At 42.2% G+C, this 20,322-nt stretch overlaps 1 protein-coding gene across 6 annotated transcripts in view; it reads right to left on the reverse strand.

The window, feature by feature from the left end:
- Positions 1–20,322, reverse strand: part of DTNB (dystrobrevin beta) — a 140,361-nt gene that overhangs the window by 100,292 nt on the left and 19,747 nt on the right. For all 6 annotated transcript variants that reach the window (XR_016464559.1, XR_016464558.1, XM_090136489.1 and 3 more), the window contains exons 6-8: positions 18,005–18,090; positions 9,120–9,274; positions 3,837–3,942 (exon numbers count right to left, since the gene is read on the reverse strand). Coding sequence is in view for 4 of the 6 variants with exons in the window: in XM_090136489.1 (XP_089992615.1) it covers positions 3,837–3,942; positions 9,120–9,274; positions 18,005–18,090 (347 nt within the window). In the remaining 2 variants the exon portion in view is untranslated. The remainder of the gene's footprint in view (positions 1–3,836; positions 3,943–9,119; positions 9,275–18,004; positions 18,091–20,322) is intronic.

The following is a 20,322-nucleotide window of genomic DNA, read 5'->3' on the forward strand; positions in this document are numbered from 1 at the left end:
CAGGAGGGAGGGTATTGTTTGGTTGGGGTTCACTTGGTTGGTTTGTCTTCTTCCTCTCTTGAGTTTTATAAAAACTAGCTGGGAAAAACCTGTGAAATTAAAGTCTGAGTGTGAACTAAGAGAGAAATGATAAAAATTCTCACGCTTTGCCAAACCTTTAAATAAAGCCTTCCCTTGGGATCTGCTTTCCATCTGACCCTGCAGATCAGATGGGCTCCTCAGCACCTTCAGATGGAATGCGTCAGTCTGGCACATGCCATGCAGCAGGCTATGAAGGATGGCCTTTTGCAGAAATCTACATTCCACAGGAAAGCTTGGGGACCAGCAAGAGGAAAGACTGAAAAGTATTACAGAATTTTTATCCAGGAAAGAAATCATGGGTTTTAAACCTCCTGGAATATTACATCTTTTTGAAATGTGCTTCCGTATGTTCATCATTGGTACGTGTTAAGTGACATCATGCCTCTCAGAGAAGGATCAGACCAAAATGAAAGCATGGAGTTGCCACTGGAACTCCTTTGCCACTGTTAGGATATTTCTGAGGGGTTTTGTGGGACATCTGTGAGCTTATGGAGCTTCCATTTTGTTAATGGAAATGAGAATTCCCAGGAGCCTGGGGAAGCACAGGCCACATCTGGCATATTTTCCCAGGAAATCACCTTCTTCCTTTCAAAATATGTGGAGGAAAAAAAAAAGAATAAAAATGGCATAAGCACTGCAGTTTTCTGGATTTTCTAGTTTTTTATTATTTTTATCTGTTTATTTCCAAAGGAAAGCTGAAAATGGATTCCACTGTCAATTTCTATCCTTTCTTGTTTGGAATAAGACGATTTACTACAGGCAAGGCTGCTTAGCAGTTGCTAAACATGAATTGGGTCACTTCAGGAAAATAACAAGTAGCGATTCTCAATCCCTTTCAGAAATTACTGCAGTGATTCCGAGCTTCTGGGAAAGCTAACGATTGATTTGGCACACAAGGCAGCCAAAACCAACCAAAGAATGACCTGACACTATGAAAAAATGCAATGGATTATGCTTTAACTGGGAACTCCTAAACACAAACTGCATTGTCCCTACCCACTCATACATTTGTTTTTCTGAATCATTGTACATTCCTACCCTAGAGAGCAAATGAGCTAGCAAAGTATTTCTAGCAATGATAATGAGTGCTTAAGACAGCGCAAAGGCCAAATTCAAGAGTTGGATACTCTTTTCTGTATTCTCCTTTTTACAGAAGAAAGACAACACAGCCTGAAGATCCCGTCCATTTGCATTTCTCCAGGAACAAAACTAAAAGGATTAGAATGCCTACACAAAAACAATGCTGCACACTGGCAGTCAAACTGAACCGATGGCTTTTTCAAATAAGGTGCTGGCCCATTTGTACAGAGCAATACTACCAACCAAAGACGTTTATCTGATGTGTTAAGAAAGAAGACAAGATACAAAGGTAAGGAAAAAACCTATTTCTCCAATAGAACAAACTTACTTCACAGCCTAATTGCCTTTTGCTTGAATGAGAGCTGAAAAGACAGACACAGAAATAGGAGCATTTTTTCTTCAGGTTGTCAGCCAAGGTGTTCAGATGCCTCTGCAGTAACTTTTTAATGATTGTCTCAGTAATTAATGAAAATGTTGACAAACTGTGAAGGAGACAAGCATCTGCTTGGAAGGAAAGATCAGGTAACAAAAGCACTGACAAGGCACAATCCAGAGAAAACTGGAAAGGAACAAAAGACTGCAGAACAAGACTACCACTGATCAGGTAATGTCAGGTGACATGACCAAGATGGCAGCAGGAAAGACACAAAATTAAGGATGGATCTTTAAGGACTGAGACCATTCTATCAGGGAAACATCATTTAATGTCTGGAACCAAAAGATGAGAAGGCTACTTCCTAAATGAACAACTTCAGGGAATGATTTAATGGAATTTCTTTTGTATACATATATAGAATCACAGAATCATGGAGCAGCTGAGACTGGATGGAACCTCAGGACATCTGCTCAACAAGGGCCAGCTGGAAGCTTGCTGCTGCATCACTGCCAGTTTGGGTTTTGAGTATCTCCAAGGATGGAGACTCCACAGCCTGGACAACCTCCAACCTGATGGCAAGGAGCATTGATCACCTCTTCCAACCCAATGACAGAAGGCGCTGACCACCTCCTTGAACCTGATGGCAAAGGGCATTGTTCAGGACATCACTGTTTTGGCTATTTAGTAATTCTTCTAGGTACTTTCAAGAAAAAAGCTCAGACTTGAGCTCAGACTACTGCATTATCTCCAGATCTTTCCACCATTTCCCTTGTAGTTGGACCAGATGGTCTGTGAAAGTCCCTTCCAACTGAACTATTCCATTATTTTTCAACATTTTACCCTTGCCTGAGCTCTGTGAAATTCTACCCTGACCTATAATTCATATTAACTTTTTACTGCTTGTTCCCTTACTGTATTTATTCCAGTCTGTGTGCTTTACTTGAAGTAAAAGCTTATAAAGATAAGAGGATAAAGAAAAAAGAGCAAACAGTAGCTGCTGCCATTTCAACCTGTTACATAAGGGTGCCAAAGAGACTGCCAGTACCAGAGTCTGCCTAACACTTCAACTAAATCAACCTTCTCAGCTCTTTCAGAAGTTTACCCTTTCAGATCTGTTTCCATGACATTACTCTCCCCCCCAAAAGTCTTTGATAAATAACTTTTTTTCTTTTCAATTGTACACACAATTGTCAGAAAACGTTTGTAAACATTCAGAGCAATTGGGAAATTAACCATCTCTTCTGTTGCAATAAAGAAGAAAAAGCCCACTGAGCATTGCAGCTCTGCTCTTATTCAGTGCTGTACAAAGGCAGATTAAAAACACAACCAGATATGCTTTGCAAGAGGCTCAAGACAAGACAACAGAACAAACACCACAAAAGAGCGTATCAAAATCACAGCAATACTGAACCACTTCACAGACATCAGGAAGTGGAGAATGGAATCAATCCTGAACACTTTGCCAGAGACACACAGGCTGCTGGAGTTTTAAAGCTTTGCCTGGGCAAGGACAAGAAGGACTTCATCTATGTCCCAAAAGGAAGAAATCTACACCCCGAGATGCTTATAAACACACTAAGCTGAAGAAGAGGTAACACCTGGTAGGGCAGAGATGTTGAAGAATGAAAAGAGGATTTTACTGTGTGGTGAAGGAAACAAAAGATGACATTCAGTTTTCCCATCTCTTATTGCTCCTTAAACAGATTCTGTTAGCAGTAATAACAGGAATTTTAGAAGAGGTCTGAAAGTAAGAGGAACTCAGCATTCATAGTGTGTGAATGAAGTGACCAGATGGAGTTGCACTCGATGATCCTTATGGGTCATGACATTCTGTGATTCTATGACTCATGTGCTCAAACGCTGCTCAAGACAGACATTTAAACTGTACCAAAATCTTTGGAAGTTCGCACTTGAAAGCATATGTTAAAATGAATGATGATTCTAGTGAAGATTTACTTTAAAAAGCTTCAGAATAAATGTGAGCATTGTGAGAATGCCATTTTTCTCCTTTTTTTTTCTTCTTTTACTACTAACAATGCTAGAACTTAAATACTAACTTAAATACTAACTTAACTTAAATACTAACAACCAATTGACATTGTTGTTGGTTCCATCAGTTACCCATTTTCCTCCTAGAAGTGCTGAACACGTGTCACTCCAACAGAATCCTAAAGCCTAAGTGCTCTGGGACCTGGACAGTTATAGTGGGAACACATTCACTGAGAAAGGACAGCATATCAATGTATTTGATCAACATATAACCCTGCTCACAGGGTTTTCAACAAAATATTCCATTTACCATTTTCAACATGGGCAAGTCTGTGCATGAGAGGCAGCCACACAAGGCACTGAGGAGGTGGATCAGCCATCAATGTGTCTAAAAACATGTTTAGCATGATCTTTTTCTGCAAAGGAAAAAGAAACACAGCTTAAGGCAATTGTCCATTTCATTTCAAAATTTCAGAATCAAAAATAACTTCAGCTTTAACATTTCTCTACTATTCAGCTTCCATCTACCAATAATATAGCAAATGCTATAATGATGAAACTGACATTTTGCTCAGGGAGCTTCAATCTACACTGAGCAAACAGCACCACCACAAAGAAGGTATCAGTACAGACACAGCATCATCACACAAAAATTAAAGATTCACAGATGATAAGAAAATTCCAAGAAATGGAGGACAGGTCAGTCTGGATTAACTGCTGAATTGTAGTTCAGAAGGGATACAACAAATGTGAGGAGATTATTTAACAGTGTAGGAAAAGGTACTTCAACCATACAGGCAGCACTGAAAAAAAGTAGACACTAAAAATAATAAAAAAAAAGGAATTACAACTAATATTCACACAGTATCCACACAGTAAATTACTTTAAAGAAATACAAAACAAGAGGCAAGGGGAGAACTACACTAAGGTGTAGAAAATGTAGTATCACTGATAATGAAATTGAAATGAAATCATTAGAAGGAAGTCATGTTTTAAGAGTAGTATTTTCTAAGTTTTCAAATTCAATTGAGCAAGAGAAAATTTCTGCTGCAAATATAAACAGATGGAGACAATTGGTAACAAAACCAGTTAAGAGTGCTATGGATATAACATGAGAATATACTGGCTTTTGCATGCAGGCAGCTGGAGGATTAGGAATGTCTCCTAAGCAGATGACTTCTTCCTCACCTTACCCTGTGGCAGTGCTACCTCAAAGAGCATCCGAAGGGCAGGGCAAGCAGAGCTGGAGGAAAAGCCAGGCTGGGATCCTCACAGTTCTGCTCCACCAACCTGCCTCCTCCTCCCTGTGGAAGTGAAGAAACCCAGCACCTTTCAACAAATCCACATCTCAGTGCTACCAAGAAGCACACTACCAGTGCTGAAGAAGCCCTCTGCTAGGAGGAGACGTCCCATCCCTGAAGGTGCTCAAGGCCAGGTTGGATGACCCTGGACAGATTTCATGGTTCATAACTTTGCCCATGGCAGGGCGTTGGAACTGGATGGGCTTTAAGGTCTCTTCCCACCCAAACCATTCTATGATTCTATTCTATGAACTCTTCACAGCATGCAGTGTCTGAAAACCCAATGCCCTGTTCACATAACAAGGAACCATAGAAACAAGGAGTCAAAGAATCATCCAGGTTGGAAAAGACCCCTAAGATCAGCCGGTCCAGCCCCAGCCCACTGCCCACATCCCTCAGTGCCACATCCCCACAGTTCTGGAACACCTCCAGGGATGGTGACTCCACCACTTTCCTGGGGAACAACAGTGCTAACAGTGTTGAATGCCATCATTGTCCAATGTGCAAACAGCACATTAGACATCTTGTATGAGTAGAGGAGGTGCTCAATGCCAGGTTAAATGGGGCTTTGGGCAACCTGATCTGATGGGTGGCAACCAGCCCACGGCAGGTGTTGAAACTGGATGGGCTTAAGGGTCCCTTCCAACCCAAGCCATTCTACGATTCAATGATTCCATGACTGTATAGCATGACACATATACTCCTCTAAGGCTCCCAGTTTTGCCTGACTCCCATCTCTCATCCTGTCTCATACATGGCACCACATGAAACATTTTCTCGCTGTAATTCTTTGCCAGAGCTGAAGAAGGGCATGCAGCACATGGGCCATGCCAAGATGGCCTAGAGGCACTTTGGTTTTGATACATTGCTTCTTATATGGAAAATAGTAGAATCTTCATAGAATGGTTGGGTTGGAAGGGTCTTTAAAGATCACAGAACCATAGAATGGTTGGGTTGGAAGGAACCTTAAAAATCACAGAGACATAGAATGATAGAATGGCTTGGATTGGAAAGGACCTGAAAGTCCCCCCAGCACCAACCACTGCCATGGGATGGCTGCCACCCACCAGATCAGGCTGCCCAGGGCCTCATCCAGCCTGGCCTTGAGCAAATCCAGAGGTAAGGCACCCAGAACGCATGTCAACATTCTGGGTCACTGCAACCCAACTAAGCTGAAAGATAAGTCTGAGGGTTATCACAATGGCAGGAAAACAGAACAGAATAGTTTAACTTGGAAGGGACCTGCTGTGTCCTACTGTCATGTTACTTTGGGGCTGGCTCCAAATTCAAACATCAGTAAGAGTGTTATCCAGGTGCCTTTAATACGACCTGTAGGTCTCACATTGGTACCAGACAGCTGAAGGCCATATGAACTTGCAACAAAAGAACTCACTGTGGCTATAAGGGTCATGAGGAGGAGGGAAACCCAGACAGAGCTGAGTACCAATGCATGCCATAAGGTCAGAAGTATGTTACTTTTTGTTAAAGTCAGAAACCTTGTATCTCACAGGAGCTGTAGGTCCTTCCTCCTCCTGTGGGTTGCTCCAAGTCATAAATAAACGTTTTCTAGTGACAAAGATCTCTGTGTACAATATGCACAACTCACATTAGAATCAAAATGTAATGGGACAGTTTTTCAGCTGGAAATTTTTCCCTCAAGCAAATTAAACCTTCCAGCCCCTGCTGGAGCAATGTGACTTCTCTGCAGTTCGCTGGAAGGCAGCGAGGACCCAGGCTCTGGATTTTTGCACTGATACAGGTGGGAAATGCTGCAAGCACCAACAAAAGCACACAGCTTTGTTGCCACTGCAAGCATTCCTGGCAATGCAGCAAGCAGCAGCCTGCTGCTCCTGAAGCTAAAATGCAGGGAAGGAGACTCAAGAGTGGCTTTTTTAGGAGCTGGGCTCAGAGCCTCACAATGAAGCAAACACAAAAACCTCACTCACCCAGCATTTGTGATGGAACACAATCAGATCACCTGTCAATGGGGACCCAACTCAAAGAACGCAAACTGAAAATCACCCAATTTTCACAGCACAGCCAGCCAGGAGGGTCAAACACCTCCAGCATTTGCTACACTGGTGTTTTCTGCAACGGGTAACGTAATATCCCTATGAGCAACACAGGGATCACAGCCAGGTGAACAGAAGCTTTAAGGAAAGTATGACTAATATCTTATCTGTGGCAGCACCAATTTGACCTTGAATAATAAATTATGGCTGGAAGCTCTATATGAATCTGGAAACCACTGTAAAGAATGCAGCTCTTGCTGAAGTGTCCCAGTAAAATCTATTTCCTGTGGACAACAAGACTGAATTACTCCAACTTTGACTCTGTGGGGTTAAAGTAACACAGGCCAATGCTCCTGGCCCTAAGCTCAATAATGCATGGATTTACATTATTGTAACTGTGCCCAGTGTAACCACCCAGTCTCCCAAATGATTTCAGCATCCAGATATACTGTTAACATCAGCTGGGAATCACTTTCAATAAATGGTTTCCATGTAACCACCCTGCTTGAGGAAGGTTGCAGGAGATAATGTGAAGATGTGTTCCAACAGCTCCATGTCTCTCCTGTACTGAGCACTCCACATCTGGATGCAGTGCTCCAGGTGAGGCCTCACAGCACAGAGCAGAGGGGCAGGATCACCTCCCTTGCCCTGCTGGCCACGCTGCTTTTGGTGCAGCCCAGGGTACAGTTGGCTTTTTGGGTTGTGAGGGCACAGTGCTGGCTCATGGCCAGCTGCCATCCACTGGTACTCAATTCTTTTGCTCCCCAGCTTGTATTGATAGTGGCAGTTACCTCAACTCGGGTGCAGACCCTGCACTTGGCTTTGTTGAACCTCATGAGGTCTTCCTGGGCAAACTGCTCAGCCTGTCTAGGTCTCTCTGTATAGCATCCTGTCCCTTGGGTATGTTAACTGCAGCCCACAGCTTGGTGTCATGCATAAACTGCTGAGGATGCACTCAATCCCACTGTTGATGTCACTGATGAGGATATCAAAGAGCACCAGCCCCAGTACTGGCCTCTGAGAGCACCACTCATCACTGATCTCTATCTGGACATGGAGCCATTGACCACCACTCTCTGAATGATCTCACAACCAGTTCCTCATCCATTGAACAGTCTACCCATCAAATTCATATCTTTCCCTTTTGGAGAGCAAGATGTTGTGGGGGACTGTGCCAGTTGCCCTCACTGAAGTCCAGATAGGCAACATCAGTGGCTCTTCCATTGTCTACTGATGCAGTTAGGCCATCATAAAAGGACACCAGGCTGGTCAGGTAGCAATCATGACAAACGTCAGGCAAGTCTCGCATCTCTCTTTGCAGATAGAGCAGGTACAGCTTAGAATCTGATGTTTGACTTGGTAGCTCTCAAATGAGTCCACGGTTTGCCCCTTAAAAACACTATCCCTACATGCAGGAGTGGCTTGCACAGCCTGAGAAAAAGGGTGTTATGATGTTCAGAATAAGGGATTACCCACAAATGCCTCAGCAATTACAGACAGAAACAAAAAAAAATCATTTTTTAATTACATCATCTGTAAGACAATTCTCTGTCCTCAGTAACTTACAGATGAGCAGGAGCTCTTGTCATTTCCTAACCCAAAGGCTATTCTCTTTTGTGTTCTATTTCAAATATATGAATTCCTAATCAACATAAATTCAAAAGTGACTACAAATTCTAAATCGAAACACTTTGAGAAATATTTAGAATATGGTCACAATCACAGCCTAAACATTTAAGTTTAGATCTAGGTTATGCTTATATTAGAATTAAGGCTTAATTATGCTGTTGTACATCTCAAATTAAAAGCAATTTATCAGAACAATCAAATCATAACAGAAACATTGATATTGCAGAAGCTTCTGCGATATCTATTCCAAAAATTACATGAAATGCATTTATTTTGTGCAGACTAAACCAACTAACAATTGATTTGTTGAAAACAATACTCTTACTACTGGTAAGCCTAAAAAAAACTCCAAGGTAGAAATGCTGCACTTCCTGTTTCAGACAAGAGTAGGTTACCCTTGATGTTCTTCCCATGTGTTCAAAGGGACTCCTTGGAGAAGGAGAACAAGCTAAAAGTGTGCAAAATCCTTTAATTCCTTAAGACCTAGGTGGGCTATTTTAAATTATTCAGGCTTAAAATCTGCTTAGGTAACACACTGTATGTCACCAAATCCCCCTTCCTGCAAACCCCATGCAAGCTATACCCAAAGAAGCCAGGACTACAGGAGTGCAGTAACAAGAAATGAAACTCTGTTCTGAATTAACTCTTACTTGTTGTGGGAAGCATGTCCGTACAGAATGCTCTGTGTATCCAAAAGAAGGTCCCTCAAACACAGCAGTTGGAAGTTTTAGAACTTCTTTCAAAAACTGATCAAACTTGGAAAATATCATTAGTCCGTTTGAATCTGATATTTGAGAGAAAATATCTGTAAGAAAATATAATAAAACATTTGGGTAAATACATGCTTGCTACAGAAAAGAAAAGCCTAATAATTTCAGTTCATTTAAACTCCAAAGCATTAACTCCTTTTGTTTAATTCTAAACATAATTTCTTCTTAGTTGATATCAAGATAAAATTTATGAATGACCAAGTTTCAACGTGCTGTGACACTTTGAACACCTCTATTCCCTCCATCCCATATCAAAAAACACTGAGAAGACAGACATTGAGGCACTGAGGGACATGTTTAGGGGGCAGGATGAGATGGGTTGATGGTTGGATGTAGTGATCTTAGCTGTCTTAAGGATTCTATGATTTCTTAACCTCTCCAGCCCCTCTGCCCTACCCACCCCACAGCTGCTAACCCAGAGCTCCCAGCTCCTGTGTCTCAGCAAAAGGAAAAATATAGGAAAAGATGGATAGAGAAGGTTGGAAGAAAATGATGTCATGGGAGATGCTGGGACTGCTGTACACAGATAGAGCAGAACTGTCCAGAGGGCAAAAATCTCTCTGGAAAATACACATTCTTGAACAGTAGAGCTTGGTCTCTGCTATAACTGCAGTCAGGTTACACTATAAAGAAAGATTTTTCTAATATTAGTAAGACCTAAAATGTTTGAAGACAAGACAGATACCAGAATGCTTCACTAAGCAGCCTCTGAATCATCTATGAGGTTATCTAAGACATCATAAGTAATTAAACATCAAAAAGGATGAGCTGACAGATAGTAAGCTTAGTTTAAGTGATCAAAGCCACGTCTGTAAAAAAGACTATTTCAGAAAGGTGTATTTCCAGTAAACTAGAGAAGTGAATGAATGAGCTCACGAAGAAGCCTACAGTGCTTGAGCTGAGGGTTGGATACCAGGAAAAGTTTCTTCCCTGAAGAGTGGCCAAGTATAGGGATAAGCTGCCCTGGGAAGTGGAGGAGTCACCATCCCTGGGGATGTTCAAGGACTGTGGAGATGTGGCACTGAGGGAGGTGGTCAGCAGGCATGTTGGGATGGGATGGGATTGGCCTTGGGGATCTTGGAAGTCTTTTCCAACCTGAATGGTTCTGTGATACAACTGCCTGGGGTTTGTATCAGGCAAAATGTACAGGCTTGATGGGAAGGTCTGAATTCCTTGCTAAACAGTCTTAAAGGCATATAAGAAAAAGGACTGAGAAAAAAAAAAAAAGGGAGAAGCCAGATGATTAAAGAATGCTATATTTTAAAGAATTAATCCAAGCAGAAAAATCAAATTTCACTGGAAAATTTAACATGGAAGAGAAGTCATGGAAATAACTGGAACTAATTAGAGAGCAAAACCTTCACAATCCTAAAATGCTGAAGATCAGATTCGCCCCAGAACTGGCACATGAACTTGGTCCAATAATCAGTCTATTAAGGTGGGACTGGTAGAACATGATTGCAACATGACAGTACTTGTATTTAAAAAAAGTACAAGAATCATTTGGGTAAATACAATCTATTAATCTAATTTCAACAGCATGCAGGATTTAAACGATTTTAAGGAGAAGGTAATTAAAGCTATGAAAGAAATGAAAAATGAGATAAAAATGAACAAGCTATATCAAGAATAAATTAAAAGAAACCCAAGTGGTTTTATAGTCAAAATGAAGTTGAAGTCATCTATGTGGGGAAACTTTCACATGGGAAATTAGCGGTTGAAATTGGAAAAGATAAAGATTCATAGGATTTAATTAAATAGTCATATTCCCTTTCAAAGGGCACTAAGTTACCTGAAAAGAGAAAACCTCAAGCTAAACAGGAGCTAACAGGGTAATTTCTCAAGATCCCACCGTAAGGTCACATCATGCATGTGCTAATTAAGTTTCCTGATGACAAGGTATTATACTTTAATTCTCATCCAAAGATTCAGTGCAGTGCAATCACACTATAAACATGTTTCTGTGCTTTTTTTTTTTTTACTAGAGAAAATAAAAAATGAACACCAAAACACTGCTCAATTCCAAAGATGCCAATGTAAAAGGGAGTAGAACCTGATGAGCGTTGTGAACAAAGCTCCTATCATATCACAGAATCATAGAATGGGCTGGGTTGCAAAGGACCACAATGCTCATCCAGTTCCAACCCCCTGCTATGTGCAGGGTCACCAACCAGCAGCCCAGGCTGCCCAGAGCCACATCCAGCCTGGCCTTGAATGCCTGCAGGGATGGGGCATCCACAGCCTCCTTGGGCAACCTGTTCCAGTGCCTCACCACCCACTGGGTGAAAAACTTCCTCCTAATATCCAACCTAAACCTCCCCTGTCTCAGTTTAAAACCATTCCCCCTTGTCCTATCACTATCCACCCTTGTAAACAGCCGTTCCCCCTCCTGTTTGTATGCTCCCTTCAAGTACTGGAAGGCCACAATAAGGTCTCCCCGGAGCCTTCTCTTCTCCAGGCTAAACAAGCCCAGTTCCCTCAACCTTTCCTCACAGGAGAGCTGCTCCAGCCCTCTGATCATCAAATAAACCTGTCCAGTGTTTCCCTTGAGAGCCTTCTTTCAACTGCTTATAACTTTGCCAGGATCGACCATCCTGCATTTTCTATTGTGCATTTGCCTGATGCTTTACAGTTGCAGCTGAAAACCCAACCACTCCTCTGCACGAGTTAAAAACAAAGGAAAAAACCAAACAAACCAAAATCCCTGGTACCCTCACTTTTTAAGGAGTTGATTCGGAGACTTTCCTGTGCCTCAATTCCCTCAAAGTTGACAAATTTATACAAATTTGAATAATATTTCTTAAAAACTAATGCATAATAGTTTAAAAGCCAAGAAAATCAATCTGTAACAGACACAAATTAATTCCTGCTTCTTAGGGGATTTTTCCTGGTCTTAATCTAAAATACAGAATCAAGTAAAAAGAGCAAATTTAGGAAATACAATCCAGTCAACCCCAGTTTGGCTCCTGGGAAAATAATGGAGAAAATTCTCTTGGAGCACTTTTCTGAGCACCCAAATTTGACTGGAGCAGTTGGTAGGGATCTGCTAAGGAGAAATCCCATCTGACCAGCACAGCTTGCTCTTCTAGCATTCAAAGTGGGATGTCACAGTCTGGAGGGGTGAAAAAGCAATTGGTAAGGAGCAAGTTGGATGATTGGTCTTAGAGGACAGTAGATAATGGGTCATACTGCATGGGGGCTAAGAACAAGGGGACTGGTGCTGGGCTCTGTCCTGGGAAACATCCTGCTTAACATCTCTGCTAGTGAGCAGCAGGGTGCATTCTCCTCAGGTCTGTAGGTACAAAGCTGTGGAGGTCCAGGTGCCCAACTGGCCATAAAGATCAAGGGCATCCTGGCTTGTGTCAGAAATATTGCAGTCAGCAGGACAAGGAGGTGATTGCCCTTCTGTACTCAGCTCTGGTGAGACCACTCCTCAAGTACTGTGTTCAGTTTTGGGCTCTTCACTATGAGAAAGACAGTGAGGTACTGGAGCATGTCCAGAGAAAGGCAATTGAAGCTGTGAAGGATCTGGAGCACAAGAGTTATGAGGAGTGGCTGAGGGAGCTGGGATGGGTCAGCCTGGAGCAGAGGAGGCTCAGGGGAGACCCCACTGCTCTCTACAGCTGCTTCCAGATAACAGTGATAGGATGAGAGGTGATGGCCTCAAGGTGCACCAGGCGAAGTTCAGTTTAGATATTAGAAAAGATTTATTCTCTGAAAGAAAGGTCAAACTTTGGCACAGGCTGCCCAGGCAGGTGGTGGAGTCACCATCTCCAGAAGCATTCAAGAATCATAGAGATGTGGCACTGAGGGACACGGTCAGTGAGTGTGGTGGAGGTGGGTTAGGGTTGGACTTGGTGATTTTAGAGGCCTTTTCCGACCTTAATGATTCCATGAAATTCTATGATAACCACAAAAGCAAGGGTTGCCATCCAGTGAGACCAAGCCAAGCTGGAGGAATGGGTCAAAAAGAACTGTATGAAACAGAAAAAAGACAAATGCAAATTCCAAAAGGAAAAGACTCTGGCAGTGATGCAGGCTGGGGACTGGCTGGCTGGCACAGATCTGCAGGAAATGTCCTTGGGAAATCTGGGGTCCCAAATTGAAGATAAGCCTACAGCATGGCACAGCAGCAAGGAAGGTCAACAACATCCTGAGCTGCATGAGCAGGAACTTACCCACTATTGAGGGAAGTGATTCTTTTCCTCACCTCAAAACTTGTTACACCTCATCCAGGCATTGTGTCCAGCTTTGAGACCATCAGAATCACAGAATATCTGAAAACCACAGAAGGTGAAGGACATACTGAAGTGTAGAGGGCTACGAGGATGCCCAGCAGGTTGGAGCACTTATCCTGTGAGGACAGGCTGAGAAAACAGCACTTGTTCAGTCTGAAAAAGACTGAAATATTGGGAAGACATAATAACAGTATCCCAAAACCTACAAGGAGGCTGTGAAGGACACAGAGGAAGATGCTTTTTGAGGAAGATGTAGTGATTTGCATTTGAGAACTTGGCATGGTAGAGGCCATAAGTCTGGCTGGTGCAGATAGTGCACCAGAGGATCTAAGAGAACATAGGGTAGACTACGGCCATTCACTGCAGGCATCCATATGGCACAGGTATATCCATGCATTTTTGCCACTAACAGGCCTTCATCACGGTCACCCAGAGAGGGGAACAAACCCAGGTCACAGTGCCATCCATGTGGGTGCTCTCTGATCCTGTTGTTCCATGGGTCCATTTTGATCCTATTGGGATGCAGGCCCTTAAAATGAGCAAGGTTGGAATTTGTTTAAAGTCAGGTTCTGTTTGCAGTTTACTTGTAGAAAGGACATGGAAGGAAACACTAATTACTTCACTATGGATCTGCTTAAATGCCAAGATGATGAAGTCACTCAAATCCACAAACTTCATCATCTTTATATGGTATTTCTCTAGCTTAAAAAATGTGATGCTAAAAACTAAGCCCATAGCAACAAGCTGAGCTTATAACTCCTTCCTTGCACATCACGTAAAGCAACTCTTTCACAAGGAGTGTCAGTCACTGGAAATAATCTTTCCCACTGAAAGCAAAGTGGTATCATTGAACAACTCCATTCATATGTACTGTCAGACACTGTATGGTCTGGAAAAAGAACAGCACAACTTGTTCACATTTTCAGAAAGTTGAAAGAAAGCCTGTAAGTATATGCAAGTACAGAGACCAAGTGACTATAACTCAAATTCTGAGATGAGAAAAAGAAATATTTACAGCTTCCTGGATTTCCAGAAAGCCTCATGGTCCAGCTGAGCTGGCAGCATGCTCACTTAGTGCCTTTAGTCCTTGTCTTGGAGGGGGAACGGAGCAGCTGTTTTCTATTCACCACAAACACGTTATTCATGATTTTACAGAACACTGTCCCTTCACCACCATTTTGCTTTCCATCCAGGTTGAAGATTCCTGTTCTACATCTAGTTGTTCCTTGTACAGAAAGTTTGTTCTGACTTTGGTGACTGCTGTTCTTTCCAGGAAAGATAAAGCAGATCTGAAAAGGGAGAGTGAGTGCAAGGTACCACAGCAGTGCTCATACTAAGCATAAACATACCATGGATTTATATAATGCCTTAGTCTTCCTGTTGTGTTCTTTATGACCTTCCCTCTTGGTCACAACACTTCATTACTTTTTTTTAACTACTACTAAAAAGAGCAGTAATCTTCCAGGAGAAACTCCAAGATCTGTCTTAGCACTAACAACTTCCCGAGCTCACCTTTCTGTGCATGACATTAGGATGACACCTCACTCCCCCAGCACAAACCACTTCACATAAATTCACACTGAATTTCAGCTACCATTTCATTCACAGTTACTCAGCACTGTCAGATGATGCTACAACTCTTCACAGTCTGTTTTGGCTTTTACTCACCAATCTACTTTATAAAAGACTGTCATCTTCCACTGTATTTTTCCAGATCATTTATGACATGTTAGAAACTGCTTGAGTCCAGCATTATTCACCCACCTTTTTACTGCTCTTTTTTGGGCTCCTTTCAGCTAATATCTTACACATGGAAAGGATCTTCCTTTCATCCCTTTTAGACTTTAATGTTTTATCTGTTTGATAAGAGATACTTGAAGTCCTTTCAGAAACTCAAGAATTCTGCATCGGTCAGAAATCCTTTGCATTTTTCTATTTTTTTTGCCCTACTTTAAGGAACTCCTACAGTTTTGTAAGACATTCCTTCCAAAAGCCATTCCTCCTCCCTACCCAAGAAATTATTTACCCATTAATCAACTAATTCCATTCTTCATTACTACCAGTTTACCCAGAAGTGCATCAGGCCTACAGGTGAAAGGTACTTATAGCGAGAGCAGGGTTGGATTCTTCTCACTGGTGACAGATGACAGGACAAGGAAAAATAGCCTCAAGTTGTGCTGGGAAGGTTTAGGCTGGATATCAGGAAAAACTTCTTTGCAGAAGGGTTGTTAAGCATTGCAATAGGCTGCCCACGGAGGCGGGTGAGTCACCATCCCTGGATGTGTTTAAAGTCCTTTTGGATGTGGTGCTCAGGGACACGATTTAGCAGAGGGTTGTTAAACTTAGGGTAGTATGGTTAGGTTGTAATTGGACTTGATGATCTTTAAGGTCTTTTCCAACAAGAAAGAAGAGAGAGAGAGAGAGAGAGAGGGAGAGAGTTCTCCATACAGCCTTTTCTAAACTTCACAGTACATTTTCTTTTACCTCCTCCCTTGGTCCTTAGAAGTTTTTCACAAAGGTAACCAACAGTAATTCAGCTACTTTATGATTTGAATTCTAGCTCTACTCATCTTTTTCCAGTAACAATAATACTTCCTTTCTCCTTCCATAAGAACTTTACAAGATCCTACTATCCTGCATCACACCCTTCTGAGTTTCTCTCATCTTCCACAAAAAAAGGTTGAACCATCATCATGTCTGAAAAGCCAACAGCCTGATTTTAAAATCACAGCATCACTAAGGTAGGAAAAAATTACTAAGATCACCTAGTCCAACCACCAACCCATTAGTCCACCAATCAACCCATTAGAGGATAGTCTGGTTGAAAGAAAACTATTCCCTCCTGCACAGGTTTGCTTTGCTCCTCTTCCTGAATTTCTGGATAAAAGAAATTCATTTTTCACAGTTGGCTGATAGCATATTACAGAGATTTCAAATAGGTGTGGTCAACAGTTAGTACTGTCAACACCATAAAAAGCAGCCAATATCATTGTGGAAACAGCATTAGTGATATACCAAGAAGGATAAGGAAAGAAACTGAGTTTAAAACTGAATTTAAAAAGGCAGAAGTGCTGCTTCCCAGAACACATGTTAAATACAGAGGTCACATGCTCTTTGGAAAACAAAGCTCCATATCCAACCAATGGAATCATCCAACCATGTTTGCCCAAGCCACTGGAATAGGCTGACCACGGAAGTTGTGGATGCCCCATCCCTGGAGGTATTCAAAGCCAGGCTGGATGTGGCTCTGGGCAGCCTGGGCCGGTGGTTGGTGACCTGCACATAGCAGGGGGTTGGAACTGGATGAGCATTGTGGTCCTTTTCAACCCAGGCCATTCTATGATTCTATCCAGATAGCGCATAGAGAAAACAAGAAGTGCAGATACTGGAGGATAGATCCCAGCAGTACAATATAAATTGGAGGGCAGCTGAAAAAGTGCTAGAAAGAAGGAAAGACACGACAACCAGAATATAAAAAAGCAGCATTGAGTGAGAGTAGTCAAAAGCCTTTCCTCCAGCCTCAGCTGAACCTCAGTTAAGAATTTTCATAAAGAAGAAAATTACCATAGTGAAGGAAATAGGACTCAACAGGATTAGCAAAAAGAAAAAGAAAGTTTTGCATGCTATGAAAAAAGCTGGAGTGGAGAAGAGAACATGAAATGCACAACTATCAAGTTTTAAGACACATGTGTGAAGCAGGATGATTAAATAAGGTGTCTTTCAGTTGAAGGCATCTTAATCAGCCACCTTCTGACTCAGCAACTGGTAGCCTAGCATAACCTCCAGGTTGATGTCTAGGCTTTGTTTGAAAGCATCAATTCCTTTAACATCTAATTCCAAGGTTAATTGCCTTTTTCCATTAAAAGGTCACTTTTTACCATTTGCTTGACATGTTTCAGTGTGGTCCTATTTATGCATAAAAACAGATCTCCTTTTCTGTATCGGGTTTATACCAAACTGTTTATTTATTGTAACCTCTTCAAGCCCCGAGGTAACAGGATCCAAAATTGTGTAGTTTAATAGATCACACTGGTATTTTGTATCATTTTTAAAGAAAATATATTTTAGAAGTTTAATGCTGTGGAGAAGTGAAAAGAATTATTTTGGGGGGAATAAAAACCACAAAGGTCAGAAGGAATTAATTATTACAAAATAACTTTCATAAAGGGAACTTAGGGGGGAGATGAAAACCAATGACACCAGAAAATCTGGCACTAGCAGTAAGACCTGCTTCCAATCTTTTCAGGACAGAAAAGGAAAGAAAATCCCATAAACCACACTATGGCTTGCTACTGAGAAGGATGGAAGAATTACATGTAAGTGCCAAAGCTTTTTAAAATAAACACATGGATTCATAAAAGCTACTCAGTAACACACTCGTATGTTTGTTGTGTGACCAGCAGATGGCATGTGTTACAAAAAAAACATGACTGTGACAACACTGCCCATTCAGCAAAAAAAAAAAAAAAAAAAAAAAAAAAGCAAAAAAGGAAAAAAATTGTTGTGATTTTGATTGGAAATACTTACATCTTAATTTGTCCAGTATTTTGCCACCACACATTGTTGCTAACATTGCTTTCACTGAAAACACCGTCAGCTTTCCATGGCCCTCACTGTGGAAAAAAGTACGTGGTAAGTAATTGCTGTAGAGTGAGAAGGAACACAAACACTGAAGTTGTAGGTAGGGAATACATAACTGTTAACAACTAAGATTGAGCACAACTACTTAATATAACATTATACCAGTGCTAATATCTTGAATATACCACATAGAACAGGAATAACGTGAGCAGTCTTTTATTACAGTTTAATCTGATGGTATGTATGGGGAATTGTTGTCTAACATCAGCAAGGGAAAATGAATTTGCCTATGTGGAAAGCAAGAGAAAACCCACTGAGCACACTATAGTATGCAGATACAGCAAGGTATGTTATCCCTGTTACCAGAAGGGGATGAAATTAGGTGGAAGCAAGTCACCAGCCCAAGACAGGCTGAGTGAAACACACTGCAGTTAATGCTGGCAACAGATTCCTGGTCAGAGGCACACACTCTGCCTCCCTGCTTCCCAATTTCTGGATGAGCTTCCATAGCAACAAAGACAGAAGGCAGAGAATCTTCACTGTGCCATACTGGACAACCACATGTACACTTAGAGGACCAGTACTTGGAAAATGTTAGGAAGGAGTAAAACCACGGAAAGTAATTCTGCCTCGTGGCACCAAAATAGTGACAAAATTTTTATTTTAAGCTGTATAAAGGCTATTAAGTTAACAAAACAGTAAAGATAGCAGTTATCCTACTTCATTTCTGTCTTTTAGTTTCCTCAAAGGAAAAAGTTGGCACTCCCACTATGCCAAACCACCAAACCACAGAAATAACAACACCCAAAACCCAAAAAGAAAGACTTTACTACATCTGAAATCTGAAAAGATTCTCTTCTAACCTTGCTCTGCTCGTCTCAGCAAATCTCAATAACCATTTCAAGCTTCTTTAAAGCAGAGTCTCAACCTCTCTTTCCATTTGCTCTGTTACAGCCATTCTTCTCTCAGCTCTGAATTATTTTTTAATTAATTAAAAGAAAGAACAAGTGACTGGAACCATCCATGTCCCCTCACATGATACAATCTTATCCTTGAAAGGTATCTCATGGTGCCTTCAGATACAGAATGCCAGCAGAAGCAGACCTGTTTATTAATCAAGAAAATAAAATAAAAAAATCCTCCCCCTGCAATCTGGTGTAATTAAGCAAATTGCCAATGTCTACGTCGGTTTTTGGACCCATGTGACTCCATCTGCTGAATTCCCTACCGAAAGGAAAAAGGGCAGAACTTTCTGTACAATTTTGAAACTCCTGTAACGTTCACGAGTTCAAAGGATAGCAAATAAGACTGTGGGACTTGTTTAAAACAGATGGTGCCTGTGAACAGAGAAGGACCTGGATGTGCTGATGGCCAATAAGGTGATCATGAGCCAGCAGCGCGCCCTTGTGGCCACAAAGGCCAGCGGTGTCCTGGTTGACCAACGGTAGGCCAACAGTTGACCAAAGGTTGACTATGAGCCAGAAGCATGCCCCTAATGGCCAAGGAGGCCAATGGGACTCTGGGGTGCATTGCACAGAGTGTGACCAGCAGGGTAAAGGTGGTGCCACTCCCTTCTGCCCTGGAAAGGCCACATCTGGAGCACTGAGCCCAATGCTGGGCTCCCCAGTTCACGGGGGACAGGGAGCTGCTGTAGAGCCCAGCAGAGGGCTGCAGAGATCATGGGGGCCTGGAGCATCTCCTGATGGGGAGAGGATAAGAGCCCTGGGGCTGAACAGCCTGGGGAAGAGAAGGGGAGAGGGGATCTGATCATCAGTATCTGAAGGGTGGGGGGAAGGAGGATGGGGCTCTTTTAGGTGGTGCCCAGCAAAAGGACAAGGGGCAAAAGACACAAACTGGAACCCAGGGAATTCCATCTGAATGTGAGAAAGAACTTGTTTACTGTGAGGGTGACAAAACACTGGCACAGGCTGCCCTGAGATGTAATCAGGTCACCTCTGGAAATACTCAAAATCCATCTGGACACTTTCTGGTGCAACCTAAAATAGGGAACCTGCTTTAGCAGCAAGTTGGACTGGGGGGATCTCCAGAGGTTCCTTCCATCCCCTACAGTTCTGGGATTCTGGAGGGGAAGAAGTCTGAGGAGCAGCTGAGGTCCCTGGGTTTGCTCAGCACAGAGCAGAGGAGCTGAGGAGAGGCCTCATGGTGGCCTACAAGGAGATGTAGTGCTGAGCTCTGACCTCTGGTGACAGTGACAGGGACCAAGGGAAGAGCATGGAGTTGTGTCAGGCGAGGGTTAGGTGGGA

The sequence above is a fragment of the Phasianus colchicus genome, chromosome 2 (genome assembly GCF_987193195.1).
Source record: "Phasianus colchicus chromosome 2, bPhaCol1.hap1.1, whole genome shotgun sequence".
Taxonomy (NCBI): Eukaryota; Metazoa; Chordata; class Aves; order Galliformes; family Phasianidae; genus Phasianus; species Phasianus colchicus.